The 15,976-nt window shown below is 37.0% G+C and overlaps 1 protein-coding gene across 1 annotated transcript in view; it reads left to right on the top strand.

Annotated features, from left to right (window-relative positions):
* Positions 1 to 15,976, top strand: part of LOC126248897 (protein zyg-11 homolog B-like) — a 228,465-nt gene that overhangs the window by 194,929 nt on the left and 17,560 nt on the right. The window contains exon 10 of the mRNA XM_049950367.1: positions 10,812 to 10,961. Coding sequence (XP_049806324.1) covers positions 10,812 to 10,961 — 150 coding nt within the window. The remainder of the gene's footprint in view (positions 1 to 10,811; positions 10,962 to 15,976) is intronic.

Genomic DNA, 15,976 nt, shown 5'->3' with positions numbered 1-15,976 from the left:
AGTACCTTAAAATTTTGAGTAACACACAGAAAACCAATTAAGTGTATTCTAAATTCTGTCACCAGTCCAATTGGACAAACTGTGTTCATTAACCAGTTGGTTATCAGAACAGTAATTATTAAGTAAATACTGAACAGAAGTGTGCTAATAAAATAGTATACCCATGAAAACAGCAAAATCACTGTACTAAATAACAAAGCGAAATATTAACTGCATTTTTAAATTACTGAAGAAAATAAAATGTAATAATTTTGGAAAAGATGCATGTAATCCTGAAGAAAATAGCTAAAAGGTGAGCTCTTTTGTTACAGTCAAGATTGCATTACCATACATTAACATTCACCTTCACTGGCAAAACTCATCAGCTTCACAAATAAATCTTATAGGCTTTTGCTGTTTTAAACAATTTGTAACCCTGTGCATTAAATAAAAAAATAAAATTCGACGCAATTGCAATGCAGTACAGCCAGTAAACAAACAACAGAAAACACTTTTACAAAATCGGTCATGAAATAACAAGTTTGAAAAATATAGTTTTAGTTTGCCAGTACCATTGCATTTCAGTTATATTACTGTTACTCTAATACCGCTTTTATTCAGATTATAATGTTTTGTTCCTGTGTCTTATTGTTATATTGAATAAACTAATTTATTTATTGAGACATTATTACTGAACAATTTAAATCATTTTCTAACAAAACAAAACTAGCATAAATTTTGAGATTTGCTCTTTCTTTGATGGATTAGATATTCAGTCATTCTGTTACAAAAGGGAATGTGCAGGATCCCTGATCAGATAACAGTATCTGGGGTTGATGGTAAGATTGAGAAGTTAGAATTTTAGTAACTAACATTTTTATTCACTTTTCTCAATGAAATTTGCTGGGTATTCTGTACAAGATTTCTAAGCTAATCTGTTTTGAACAGTCATACAACTTGTCAATGCTGTTGAGACAATGGTGTTCTTGTTGAGGACAATGATGCATTAGCTCCAGTCATTACAAGAACATTCTGGTTAACTGCAGATGCTTTTAGGGCAGCATCTTGCTGTTATTTGATGCTTAATTCATCTGCCCACATATGTTACTCCCACTGTGTCTCATAAAATATGACTTCGTCTCACATTGACTAATTTCTCATCTTGCATTAGATACACACATCAACTAACTATATTATGTAGTAAGTGCTGAAGTGCAGAGTGCACACACACTGAGTAGGCAACATTCAGAGGCATAGTTACTATTACACTTTACTCTGTGCCATGTATAAGAACACCTAATGTTCCCTAATATTGCCTTACTGGCATGACCATAATTTACAAAGATTATTGAAAGTAATTTTAAGAAGTGCATATCAAATATGAAAGAAAATAATTGTTTTGGTCTAAGGTGACACTTCGAAGTTACAGAAAAACAAATATTTTTGCTTGTGCAAAATTAGATAATTACTCAAGAAAAATAATTACAAACAGTATCACATCTGTGCTGTGATGTTATGATGGGACCTGGAGTAGTTGGAAGAATAAGAAGTTGTCTGGAGTTTTAAAGGCAGCAATAGGCAATGATTGACTGAAACAGAGGTAAGAATCACAATAGGAGAAGAATGGATAGCCTTGAGTTATGAAATAGTGAAGACAGTAGAGGATCAAATAGGCAAAAATACAAGGCCCAATAGAAATCTTTGCATATTGAGACTAACTGATGAAAGGAGAAAATATAAAAATGTAGGAAAAGGCAGAAGGGAAAAACAGATGTATGAAAAATGAGATTGGAAGGAAATGCAAACTGGAAAACCAGGAATGGCTAAATAACCATTTATGACTATATGAAATGTAGTTGAAGTGAGTAGGAAAATTAAACAGACCTTTGGAGAAAAGAACAGCTGTAAGATTATTAAGAGTTCACTGGCAAGCCTGTACTAAGCAAAGGAGGGAAGGGCTGAAAGGTGGAAGAAATTCATAGAGGGTCTACATAAGTAAACCAAATTTTAAGATAGTGTTATAGAAAGAGAATAGGAAGCAGGTGAAGATGAGATAGGAGATATGATAATATGAGAAGAATTTGACATAGCACTGAAAGACCTAAGTCATAACAAGTCCCATGGAGTGGTTGACATGCCCTCCAAATTACTGAGATTCATGGGAGAACAAGCCAAAAAAAAAAAAAAAAAGAGAGAGAGAGAGAGAGAAGAAGAAGAAGAAGATTGTATGCAGGATACGTCATACAGATGAAATACTCTCAGACTTCAATAAGAATGTAATAATGCCTATTCCAAAGAAGGAAGTTGCAGACAGATATGAATATGAGAAAAACATGGTTGCAAAATGCTGACATTAATTAGTTACAGAGTAACGGAAGAAAGCTGGTAGGAGGTGACATCGGGGAAGATCAGTTTATGTCATCAAGAAATGTAGGAATTTTTTTCCCCTGATGAATGGGGAGTTGGCCCATCACATAAACCCTCAACCTGAAGGGTGAGGTAATTTTTGTTCATAGTTGTGTTCCTTTAATGTTTGGTACATCAGTATCCAGCTACAAGGCAGCAGCTGCAAGTTTTGATTCACCTCAAGTGTTTTATTTCCCCACACCATATCTGGTGAGCATTCACCTATCTACCACCAGGGAAGGCACCCATTGGGAGACTAGTAACTCTACAACAAAATGCTTTGCAGCAAATACTTGACAAGAAAAATATTCAAAATCAGTCTCTTCACTTAGTATTTGATGAAGATATACAAAAAATTTATGATGATATACCTGTATGCAGTTTGTGGAAAGCCGTAAAATTACCTAATATTAATCATGTCATAATTGAAGCAATTCAGAACCTGTATGGAAATTCTTGCAGCAAGAATAAAAACACCGAACTCTCTCTCAGCTGGATTTAAAGTTACAAAGGGATTGTGTCAGGGATATAAGAACATGAAAATCCAAATAAACGATAATACTATATGTATTGACTACAATTTGCTGATGAAAAGCTAATTTTGCCACAAAATGGAGAAGATGTTGAATATATCACCAGGGAATTAATGGAGTATAAAAAAGAGGCCTTTGGTCAATATGAATAGAACAAAGTACTTGGTGATTCGTGGAACAAATCAAGATTTGACACTGGAAGAAGCAGTGGAAATGATTACAAAAACTGGAGAGTACAAATATCTAGGAGTAAAAATCACACAAGATGGTAAACAAGATAAGGAAATTAATTCAAGAATAACAGTTGGAAAGTTTACTATTGGAACATTAGGTGACTTTTAGGAGATCAACAAATTAGGAGGGAAAAAAAAAGAAGAAAAAAAAAAGGAAAGTCTTTGAACAACTATTTGAAGCGTTATGATACATGCGTTAAATCCCAGTTAATGAAAAGATTGACGGTAACTGAGATGGACTTTTGGAGTTGGTCTGCAGGGATGACCAGGCTGAAAGGGTCAGATACAAAGTCATTGGGAATAAAATGGATGTCACTCACATTTGATTATTGGTTTTGTGGAAGAAGACCATCTCATAGGCTGTGGACATGCAGAAAGAACGTCAGAGGAGAAATTGCTATGACAAATCATGGAATGGGAAACACAAGGAAGAACGGAAATATGGAGACCGCCATTCACTTGTATGTAAGGTATTCAGACATTAATTAGAAGAATAAATATTGAAGAAAATTTATGGACAGGTAGGAACAAATGAAAATGAAATTTAGTGTACAATATTTGTTTATGGGAAAATGAAAATAAATTGTAAAACAAGGCAGAATAATAATAATAATAATAATAATAGAAATGTGGGAACATGAGAAGCCCTACAGACCGTACAATGTATCTTAGAAGATAGATTAAGGAAAAGGAAACCTATGTTTATGGCACTTGTATACTTAGAGAAAGCTTTTGATAATGTTGACTCAAATACATTCTGAAATTAATTGGAGTAAAATACAGGTAGCATAAGGTTATCTGTAACTTGTACAGAAACAGACTGCAGTTACAATAATCGAAGGACATGAAATGGAAACGTAGTCTACTACCAATGCTGTTCAGTCTGTGCATTGAAAAAGCTACGAAGGAAACCGGCAAGATATTTGGAAAGAGAATTGAAAGTCAGGGAGAAGAAATTAAATCTTTGAGGTTTGCTGGTGACATTGTAATTCTGTCGAGGCAGCAGTCAACTTGCAAGAGCAGTTGAGTGGAATGGATAATATTTTTAAAAGAAGTTATAAGATGGATATCAACAAAATTAAAACTAGAGTAATGGAATGTAGTCAGATTAAATCAGGTGACGTTGAGGGAATAAGATCGAGAAATTAGACACTAAATGTAGTGGATGATCTTTGCTATTTAGGCAACAAAATAACTGATGTTTGCCAAAGTAGAGATGTAAAATGACCCAGGGTGAGTGGGGCCGCTATGGTGTAGAGGTGGTGCTGGCCAGGGGTGGCTAGGAAAACTCTACTGCAAGATACAACATATTTTATTCTGTTTTGAATTACAATGTCGGAGTACTGAGATGTCCCACCAGCAGTGCCGATGATGCCGGAAGGTCTGTGGCAACAGGATGGCTGTTTGACAGTGGCATCCTGTGTTTCTGACACTTTCTACCCCCTTCAGCAGTGCATGCCTGAGTTAGCACTATGTGGCCATGCACGAACAGTGCCAGCAACATGTATGTCTGCTGAATTCTCATAGGCTTCCACTGCTACCGGTTTAGGGTCTCGCCCTGGTGTGGAAGGATGGCAGCAGTACCGTACTGGCTGTGAGTCACTGCCCTCCAAGGCAGAAGTTTGGTGCTGCTGTGAAGCCCGGGGGACGTTTCATCCACTGTGTCATTCTGTGTCCACGGGTGGTCACTTGGAATCGTGAGCTGGTCTGGTGGAGTTGGCTGCCCAGACCAGTGTCAGCTGCTGATTGGCTCGTAGCATGATAAAGACTTGCATGGACCCAATCTTGTGGAGTGTGCTACCAGACTTCACATAACTGTGCTAGAATCAGAGGGTATTTTTAGTGATTAACAGCATACTTGTTGCACCAATATGTTGCTTCCAGGCATATTCAAATCAAAACCCCTGGGTTTTCATGGTGTGGAAATACTCCACAGGCGGGCTCTTAGTTGCAGTGCCTTTCTGCAATGACACCACAACTGCATGGCTTGGCCTGACCACCTTGTAGCATAAAAACAGGCTTGTTTGTGAAATTACATATCAACACCTGTGTGCCTGCCTGCTTGCTTCACACACCATTGCAATGGAGCTGCTTTTAATTCTCAGTACTGACCAAAATTTAGTGACAGTGTTACAGAGGATATAAAATGCAAGACTGACAGTAACAAGAAAAGTTTTTCTGAAAAAGGGAAATTTGTTAATGTCCAATGTAAATTTAAGAGTTAGAAAGTATTTTCTGAATGTGTTTGTATGGAGTGTAGCCTTGTGCAGAAGTGAAATGTTGATGAGATAAGAAGAGAATAAAAGTTTTTGAAATGTGGTGCTACAAAAAGATGTTGAAAATTAGACAGGGAACATTGAATAACTAATGAAGAGGTATTGAATTGAAGTGTGGGAAAAATAAATTTGTGACACAACTTGACGAAAGGAAGAGAATGATTAATTGGACACATTGAAAGGCATCATGCAGTTGTCAGTCTGGTAGTGGAAGGAAGTGTGGAGGGTAAAATATGTAGAGGCAGACTGAGGCTTGAATACAGTAATTAGGTTCAAATGCATGTATGTTGCAGTAACTATGTAGAGATGAAGAAACTTCCACAGGATAGACTAACATAGAGAGCTCAATCAAACCAGTCTTCAGACTGAAGACAACAAATTAATTTCATGGCACATCAAGGTCTTCCTCACCATCTTGAGCTATATCAAATAATTTATATGATTTTAACAGTAATGATAACCTCTGACACATGGGATGGAAGCACAGCCTGTAATTTGTGGCATTGTTCCCGGAACTGACTGTGGCCCTCTTGTTTGGATGAGAGCTTAAACCAGAGACGTGGGCCATAATTCTACAATCTGAGATTTAGATTCTTTGATTTGCACAATCAGGTGAATAAGTGTTGAACTCTACTGAATGTGTCAGGCATACAATACACACAGAAAGTAGCTACTGTTGTAGTTGAAGGGTGAAACAAATTGTCAAGTGAGGGGAAAATGTCACAGCATTTGTCCTTAATAAAGACAAATCATTTTACCAATAAATAATCAAAGTTTATAAACTTCTATTATTTTACCAGTAATTTAAGTTTATAAAACAAGAGTGCCACATATGGCAAATTTCTTGTGGAGCAATAACTCACAGGCATCAGATAACAGAATGACTGATATTTATACTTTCTCTTAGTTCAGCAAAGAAGAAAAATTAGAAAGGGCAGATTTATAAATCCATTTTACTCAAATAGTACACACAACAAATATGATAATTTTTTAACAGTTTCATTGCACTAATTAAATTAAGAAATTCTGAGTACTTCATATACAGAGAAAAATATATGTACAACCTTCTATACTGGATATTTTGTTTTTACATAAATTTCCCTCTTGCTGCCACTTGGAACTATGCCTGAGAAATGGATGTTGCATGCAACTTGAGAAACAAAATGATAGTCCATCGAGTAGAGGTGCTAGGCATCATTGTGGGACATTCAAGCCAGACCAATTCTCACTTCTCAGTGTGATTCTTTATTGTCTCGTGCAGTACAGTGCAACCAACATAGCATATTGAGATATAATTATGTTTTCATGCACAATGATGTGGTAGCCACAATGTAACAACTCATTGCAACTTCAACTGCAAAATGTTTCCTTATATATCCACCCAACCCTTCTACCACCCACAAAACACCAATATCATCACTTCTTTATTTCCATCTATCATTACACCAGATATCACAGTGTGTTTCTTGTGACAGTTCAGTGATATGGTACAATGATAAGACACAGGGTTTCCATTCTGGATGATTGTGATTCAAATCCCCAATTTGGATTCAGATTTAAGTCGTTGGTGGTCCCCTGAATCACTTGATGCCAATGCTGAGATGGTTCTTTCAAAATGGACATGCCTGGTTTCCTTCCTTATCCGTCAGTAACCAAAGTTTGTACTTGTCTTCAATGAACTTGTTGTTGAGGGAATACTAATCCCTAATCTACCTTCCTTTCATTGTGACAGGTTTTTCAGCACAGTTGGATATTATGATGAAAGCTTAGTTAACCTCAATTTACAACAAAGTGTTTTGTTCAACTACATTTTGTGTTTATTTTAACTAGTGAGTGTACTCCTGGTTCTACTGTTCTCATTGCAATGTTTACAGAAAGCAAAATCTCTTAGACTAACTGATTATGTGTAAAAGAATATCAAAAGGGTGCAATGTTATCAGTAAAATAAAATAAAACATTTTCAGAACATGCAAGTGTGTATATAAGAATTATGTCTAGTGGAAGCCTTGGAACATTCAGCCTTATCTTTTGACCAATATTTCACAATACTTATAATCATTACTGTCCTTTTTCATGACATTACCCTTGTATTTTAAAACAGGGTTTATAATACTAGGAATAAAAACAATGTCTGCAGAGTCTTCAAAGCTTTAACATTGGTGCAGAAGGGTGTTAGATTCAGGGTGACAATTATTGAACTATATGAAATAAAATTGTCATAACTTCTGAATGGTTTGTATTAGGATGTTCAAACTGCATGATGGGAATTAGTATGCACACGTGTGGTTTGGTTTAGCAACAAAGCATACTTTCATTTGGATGGGTTCATCAGTAAACAAAATTGGCACATTTGGTGGACTGAGAATCTGCATTTCACTATCAAAAGTCTCTTAACCCTCAAAGGGCGACTATGTGGTGTGCAGTGTCCAGTCACAGAATAATCGGTGTGATATTCCTTGATGGCATGGTGACTACCGAACAGTACATGAAGGTTTTGGAAGATTATTTTATCTTCATTATCCAAAGTGACCCTGATTTCGACATGATGTGGTTCACGCAAGACGGAGCTCGACCCCATCAAAGCAGGAGAGTGTTTGTTATTCTGGAGGACCACTTTCAGGACCGCATGCTGGCTCTAGGGTACCCAGAAGCCACTGACATTGGCCTCGATTGGCTGCCATATTCTCTGGATCTGAACACAAGTGACTCCTTTTTGTGGTGCTATATTAATGTTAAGGTGTACAGCAATAACTCCAAAACCATTTCTGAGCTGAAAACAGCCATTCAGGGGGTCATCGACAGCATCAATGTTCTGACACTTTAGCGGGTCATGCAGAATTTCGCTATTCATTTGTGCTACATCACCACCAATGTTGGTGAGCATATCAGACATGTCATAACCTAAATCCGAATATCTGTAGTGACATTTACATGTTGAATAAAGTGTGTGCATCCAATAGTTTGTAACTAATTAAGATTTTTTTTTGTATAGTTCAATAATTGTCACCCTGTACATGGTGCAAAGGAAGTAAAGACATTAGCTGCCAGTGGGCATTGATTTATATCAGTGGGGCAAGTTGAAAATTTCTGCCAGACCAGGATTTAAACCCAGGTCTCCTGCTTGCTAGGCAGATACACTGACTGCCATGCCATCTGGACACAGTGGTCATATCAACTGCACAGACTGCCTTAACTTGCCTTCTGACAGACCCAAATTCTCAACTTAAACAACACAGTACTGATGTAGCGCCCCTGGTGATTAGCCTCATTACTCGTGGCTTCTCGCCGATTACCATAAGAGTTCGAGCTTGGTGTGGTTGGTTGGCTGATTTGGGGGAGGGGACCAAACACTGAGGTCATCAGTCCCAAACCTTCGGATTAGGGATGGATGGTGAAGGAAATCAGCCATACCCTGGCAGGGGAACCATCCCAGCATTTGACTGAACTGATTTAGGGAAATCTCGGAAAACCTAAATCATGATGGCCGGACGCAGGTTTCAAGAGATATCCTCCCGAATGGGGGTCCAGTGTGCTAACCACTGCATCATCTCGCTCAGTGAGCTTGGTGTGCATCTGTACTGAAGGGATCACTGGCCACCATTGCCATAGTTATACACACCTCAACAAAAGTTTGGAATATTACAGAGTTTACTACAATGACTTCCTTATAGTATGCCCATTGAAGTTTGTACAACACCTTATTAACAAAATAAATGTAATTCCTTCTGCAAACAAGAACAGTTTTGGTTAGTTACAAAAAACTCTTTAAAAAAAACCAGGCTCTCTCCTAACTGTAGGCCTTGAAAACAAAAACAATGAAAACCTTTATTTCATGATTATAATTATCAGTCTTCGGTTGTGAGTACGCCCTCCTCGCACACGGATAAGTTCTTCCACTCTGCACATTTTGCACTGGATGAGACCATCAAGTTTATCTTGAGATATGAGGTCACACTTCTCAATAGCAGCTTCAGTGAGGTTCTGAAGATTTTCAGGTGGATTCGCATGCCGTGCAATAGCCACGTTCAACAGGTCCATTGCATGCCCAGTTGCATTCCTGTCTGTGGAGTGTGCTGGCCAATGCATTCAGTTGATGTTTCATCTTTGAAGATACCGAGACACTGCTAGGGTACGGTGCGGTCTTGCATAGTCATTGACTTGGATGAAGTTGTCAGCAACTTCATGTCTGTAGGGCCTCACAATCATTTGTAGGTCCTCTTAGAGGTATTGGGGACCAGACATATTGCCTTAGATGGAAATTAGAGGGGTCTGCCACCCAGAACATTACACTTCCACATGCAAACAGGTGGACTTCTTGAACGTGTTGACATTCTTGGTGTTTTTGAGCACTTCTCCAAATCCGAACATATCCAATGTCCAGTCACAAACCAGTCCTCGTCTCGTCAGCAAACATGACATTGCTCCATTCTACAGTGGTCCAATGTTGATGTGCAAAAGCCCAGGACATTACTCCATTCTGCAGTGGACCAATGTTGATGAGCAAGAGACGAGTCCTTTATTGCTTTAATTCTGTCGGTTCAGTGTAAAACTTCTCATTGGTCCTCTGAAATGAAAGCCACCCTGATGCAATTTTCTGTGCACTGTTTAGTCTGAGATACAAATCCCTGTTGCCGGGAGAAGTCATTTCCAACATTTTTGGCAGTTGATGTTGGGCACCTTCAAGCTAACAGTTGGAGTAAACGATCTTGCATTGTTGTTGTCATATGAGGAAGACCACTGTGAGGTCTACCATTTACATTTCCCATCTCACTATACTTTCCTCCACTCTGAGTGACATGTAACCAATCGGCAACATCTTGCTGTGTATGATCTGCTGAAAGTAAAGGCACTACCTTGACTCTATCAAAATGTTGTATGCCTCTGTGTGGAATGTTACTAAAGTGCTCAGCCCAAAATGGACTGCTCACAGTGTGCAGCTGTGGCAGTGGTAATTTTACATGACTGGGAAACAGCTGCAAAGCATGCCAGTAGTAAACACTGTCCATTATATGGGCTCTAACTGGATAATGCATGAAGTGCCTAGGTCAATGAGACCTCTAGTATCGTAGACTACATTTTACGATAGAATTCCAAACTTTTCTTGAGCAGTGTATATGTGGTTTCTGGTTGTTTCGGACATAGTGGTGCAGTATTTTATAAATATGCCATGTTACTGTATTATGTGTAAAGAAAGTGTAAATGTGTGATGTCTTTCCACATCCCAGATATTTCTCTCTGTTTGATTCCTGGAATGTGATTGATCTATTGTTATGTAATGTGGTAATAATTAAAGTGTGTAACTAAATACCTAGGTGATAATTTTATTAAATTGTTTTCCACATCAATGATAAATCCTCCCTCTCTTACCACCCCCTTTTTTACAGCTGCTAAAATATCTACAGATGAAACATCTCTGCTCGGAGCTCATCCAAAGTACATGCAGAAACTTCTAGATATAGTACGTTCCAAGGTGGCAACAAGAAGTGCAGATATTACAATAAAGTTCACTTTAAGTGCACTTTGGAATCTCACAGGTAACAATAATAAATCCTATTATTTATATTTTTGGTAGTCTGATTAAAATTTCAGTGTTATGGGCTAACTCTACATACAGTATCTTGTATAATCAAGAAATATAAGGATTGCTTAACTGAAGTTTTTTCCAAATTATGTAAATATAATGTTGATTTCTTTTCCATTGTTTGAAATAATTCTAAGCTATTTCTATGTTTTCTGGAACATTGCGAATATAAATCAGGTGACACATTTCAGTATTTTGCATGTAAAGTATGAGGAGGTGAGAGGAGGGACTAAAAAGTACCAATAACTAGAATGATTTTTCTACAGGCAGAGGAGCAATAAAGACTGATTCTTCTGCTATGTACTGCACATTGTTTTGCATCAGTTGACCAACCATGAGTTCGTTTGAGAGTGAAAGTTGGTGAGAGTGGTAATTTTCATAAACCCTTCTTCACATACTCATCAGGATGTCTGTTTATTGTGATCTCTGTATCAGAATGCAATCCACAAAGATGAATAAATTGTAAAGCATTGGACTACTCCTTATGTTGCAGTAACAAGGGAAAAAAATAATTTACTCTAGTGGAAATTTCTGTATTTGCTCTGATTGTACCAATGCTGCAAACTCTCTGGAAAACAAACACAGAAATAAAAAGAGGTCTGGATAATCCAGGACACTATCAAAATCTAAACATTTAATGTGAGGAGCTCTAATTTTTGCAGGAAAAAGCTAACTGAAGATAAATTGCTGCTGTCTGTCATACTATTCCATACTTGAAAGAAAAATAACTGGAGTCTCAAACATTGATGTGGAATTGAGTGTTTAAAATATGGATGAAGTATGTGCATCATTAAATCATTGTTAAAACATGATATTTCAGGTGGCTCATTTGAAATAGCATTTCATTTAAATGATAATTTACATTTTTATACGCTCTTCATAGCTCACTAAATTACTGGGACATAATTTTGCTCTACCTGTTTATATCTGGTGAGAGGAATTTCATCACCATAATAGGATCAGAAAGGGAAGGAGAGGTGGCATTATATAGCTTCTGACCATCAGTCTGATGGAAAAAAAAACCTGACACCTTATATAGACTTTTGAAATCATTCAGATCATTGATGAAAGAAAGAAGCATGAAGGAGAGATGTTACAGGATACCAAAGAACATTGTGCATTCTTTCCATAATTAGAAAAAAGGGAAGAAAACAATTTTTATTAATAAAATATGTAAAAAAATTCAGTGAATTATGTAAATTAACTAAAACCTTCAAAACATATGGATGGGGGGTGGAAGATGGTAAAGAATTATGTGACACTCCAATTTAGATCAGGCTGCTGGCAGTTGGAAATGATAGTTACTGTAACTTTTATGTAGGTGATGCTGAGGAAAGTGGAAGAAGTAATATTCTAGATGAGGAAGAACTTGACGTAATGGAAGAAGAAATTCAGGGAGTTATAATGCATGTGGTGTAGTCCTTATCAATTGAGGCAGGCTAGGAAAAAATCTTACCTTCATAGTCTTGGATGTTATTGAATGTAGCATATGTTAAAATGAAGGACTAAGTAAGGAACATTTTTTTTTCTTTCTTTGCCAAAAAAATTTCTGCTCCGAGATACAGCCCTCCAAAGACGACACTGCACGTACCATTTTGAAGATGCGAATTTTGGAAAAAATTTTAAAATGCTGTATCTCTGGAGCAATTCTAGATATTTTGTTGGGTTATGTATTTGAAATATAATTGCTTATCATTACAAAGAAATCCTCCATTTGGACTTATCTGTCAAAGTTCATTTACTGTAACGTTCTGAATTTTTTTGTGATTTATGGAAATTTTTTTTTTCAAAAATGCTAATTCATAAAATTTTGATTTTTTAATCTGTTGATTAGTTCCATAAAGTCCTACATTCCCTGAAAAGGAGAGCTTCCACTTTTTGGTTGAACAGGTCTTATAAACAATTGAAATTTTTGCCGTACATAAAACCTGTTTATTACCAAATTATAACATAACAGGCTCATAAAAATCAAAACCTAGCCTTATTTAATATAATTTTTGTTTTGAAAGATGAGTAAGAGACTCATTTTATACTGATATTAGCCAGTCAATGAACTAAAAATGTGTTCCACTGCTTCAGTATATATATCTTCCTTTGATATAGTGATATGCCTTCCTGTTGAACCAATAGGATCTGGAGCACTTACAACCATTGTGAACAGCGAGTGAGTACTGATGGCGTTGTTGCTGTCCTTCAGCTGGAAACCTATATCCAGCAGCTGGTCCATGTGGTAGCATGAAGTTCACTACAATTTCGTTTAACTCATAACTGGTGTCTATAATCTCTGCAATCCATCAGTCACAGTCATATATACACACACACACCACAAACATCCCCCTTCTCAGGTTGCGAATCTGAACATTATCCTGCTGTTTCTGAGGTGTTGGCCGAACAAACGAAATTTCTTCTTTCTTGCCATTTAAAGTGCATGCAATATGAGATCACCCATCACTTTGAGTCCAAAAATTTGTATTCTTAATTTCTTTCACAGGAGTAGTTTGTCTGGACTGTTCTTCTTTTTTCTGCTCGCGGAATTCTTCGATTTCCTCTTTGGACAAAAGAATGAGGGCTGTAGATGTGTAAGATTTCATGACTCTTCTAAAATCCTCAGCATTATGAATCCCAGCTGTATTTGGTCTGGAAAGTTTGTTTTGTAGCATGGTGCTTCAGCAGGCCTCCTACACCATCACAAGGCCCCTTCCCATAACCAGTAGCCCTGTATACCCAGTCAGTTGGCACAAGCGACTTACTCAATTCAACTGGTAACAATTTTTAAATTGACTAGGAGCACCATAAGAAATGAAGATGATCTTCTGTGCCCCTGTTTGCAGTTGAAGAATTTTGTGCATTGCTAGCAAAGCAAGTACTGAGTCATGTCCTGTGTCATCATTTATAATTGCAACACTTGCGGTCTTGTTTTGAAAATATGTCACTCCTGTAAAACTTGAAACATGGTCATTACTCCAATGATACCCTTATACTTGTTGTGGGAGAATTGCAGACCGGTTCTCAGCAAAATCACAGTGAAGCACTAAACATAGTTCTTCAGCCTGTACGCACCCTTTCACTTCTGAAATGTGTTGTTGTTGTTGTTGTTGTTGTTGCAATTTCTTCATATGCTGATGTGTTACTGCTTTCATTGACTGTTTACCAATTTCATCAATGAAACTGTGAAAGGCAACAGTTTTCTTAATTAGTGTATTTTCCTCCCATGTCGCACATGTATTTTCTGCAGTTCTTTGCTACACCTTCCAGGCCAAGTGTTTGTAAAGAGGGTCCTCCCTTTCCAGGGCAGTTACCACATTCTTGAAACAAACAGGTCTCTCGCCTTACGTTACAGACTACTAATGACTTCACATTCCCAACCAAGGTGTCATATGTCACATGCTCCAGTAAGTTCTTCAAAGTTACCACACAAAGTTCAAAATTCGCACAGTACACACATAAACAGACATCTTTAAGTGAGTGTGGAACTACCCACTTAGGTTGTAGTACATAAAATTTTGGTCTTCCAATATGTGAAGTTGTATAATTGCTCATATAAATTGCAAAATTTCTTTAATACTGCGAGTTGTGTACCTTTCCACTTTCACAGCTTTTTGACCTTCAACTGTTATAGTTTTTTTTTTTTTTTGTAGGCACTCTGGCAAGAGCAGCCCCATTTACCTTCCAAATAAAATGCCTGCACTATTTGAACTTGAGCTGCTTCTACAGGATGACCATAATAGGGACATGATCTTCCAAAGCCTCCTTTTACAGACCTCACATTTCTTGATTTGTCTACCATGTACTTTGATAATGATGGAATGTGGTTCAAAATTGTTTTCTTTGGAAATGTCTCTGGAATAATAGTTAAAACTTGCACCTTTTCACTGAAGGATGCACAGTATTCAAAAGGTGAATTGATATTTATGAAAAATTCCTGGCAAGAGCTACAAGAGTGCTTTGGTTCATTTTCTTCTGAAGATGGAATTTCTACTTTGAAGAGTGTGGTCAGCTTTGCTGTAGTGTATTCATCCACAGATTTAGTAATTTCCCTGTGCTTTCTTGTTGCATAGAGCTTATGACTCGACTTCACTGACCACAGTTTCTTAACAGGTCTGACACCTTCCTCTGTAGTTGATTGATTCAGGGTATTTAATTCTTCCTCTATTGATGCAAAATCTGCATCATCTGCACCATGGGAGACTTCACCTTGTTCAGATACTATCATTGTTGTTATTCTGTCAAAACATTTAGAACACATAAAGTCGTCACTGGAAACATCTTCACTTTGAAACAGAGTCTTCAAATGAGAACACTTATTCCCAACCTGAAGAAAGTTTTTTTTTTTCTTATATATCACTCTTTTGTGGATAAGCAAATAGTCAGCACACTTCACTTTCCTGTGCCCCAGTCAGAAGACATTTCAAACAGTCCTTTTCACAAAACACACTGCAACTTTGTCAACTGGCAAATTCCTCACGAAAACACAGAACTCACTGGATGGTCTCAGTTTTCTTAGAAGCCTCTTCAGTAAACAAATTATCATTGAACAACTACAATACAGAAATCTGCAATGAAAAACCACGACAAAGAAATTGACAAGAAACTACAACAAAGTGTAAGGAAACAAAGTATAAGAAATATCTGCAACAATGCGAGTGAAAAGAAATAACTGCAACAAAGACAATAGAAATAAACATTGTAAGTAAGAAACAACTTCAGTGAAGACATACATTACCCTTGAAAGTTAAAGAAAATGATTTTTAAAAATAAAACCTGTCCAACTTAAAAGTGGAAACTCTTCTTTACAGAGAATATAGTACTACATGGTACTAATCAATGGAAAAAAATCTAACTTTTCTGGATTGACATTTTTAAAAAAATTCAAAAGACAATAGTAAAATAACTTTGACAGATATGCCCAAATGGAGGATACCATTATTATCATAAAGCAATTATCTTTCAAATAAAAAAAACTCTAAC

The sequence above is a fragment of the Schistocerca nitens genome, chromosome 3, assembly GCF_023898315.1.
Source record: "Schistocerca nitens isolate TAMUIC-IGC-003100 chromosome 3, iqSchNite1.1, whole genome shotgun sequence".
Lineage (NCBI taxonomy): Eukaryota > Metazoa > Arthropoda > Insecta > Orthoptera > Acrididae > Schistocerca > Schistocerca nitens.
Note: the sequence above shows the minus strand (reverse complement) of the source record. Positions and strands in the feature narration are given on the sequence as shown.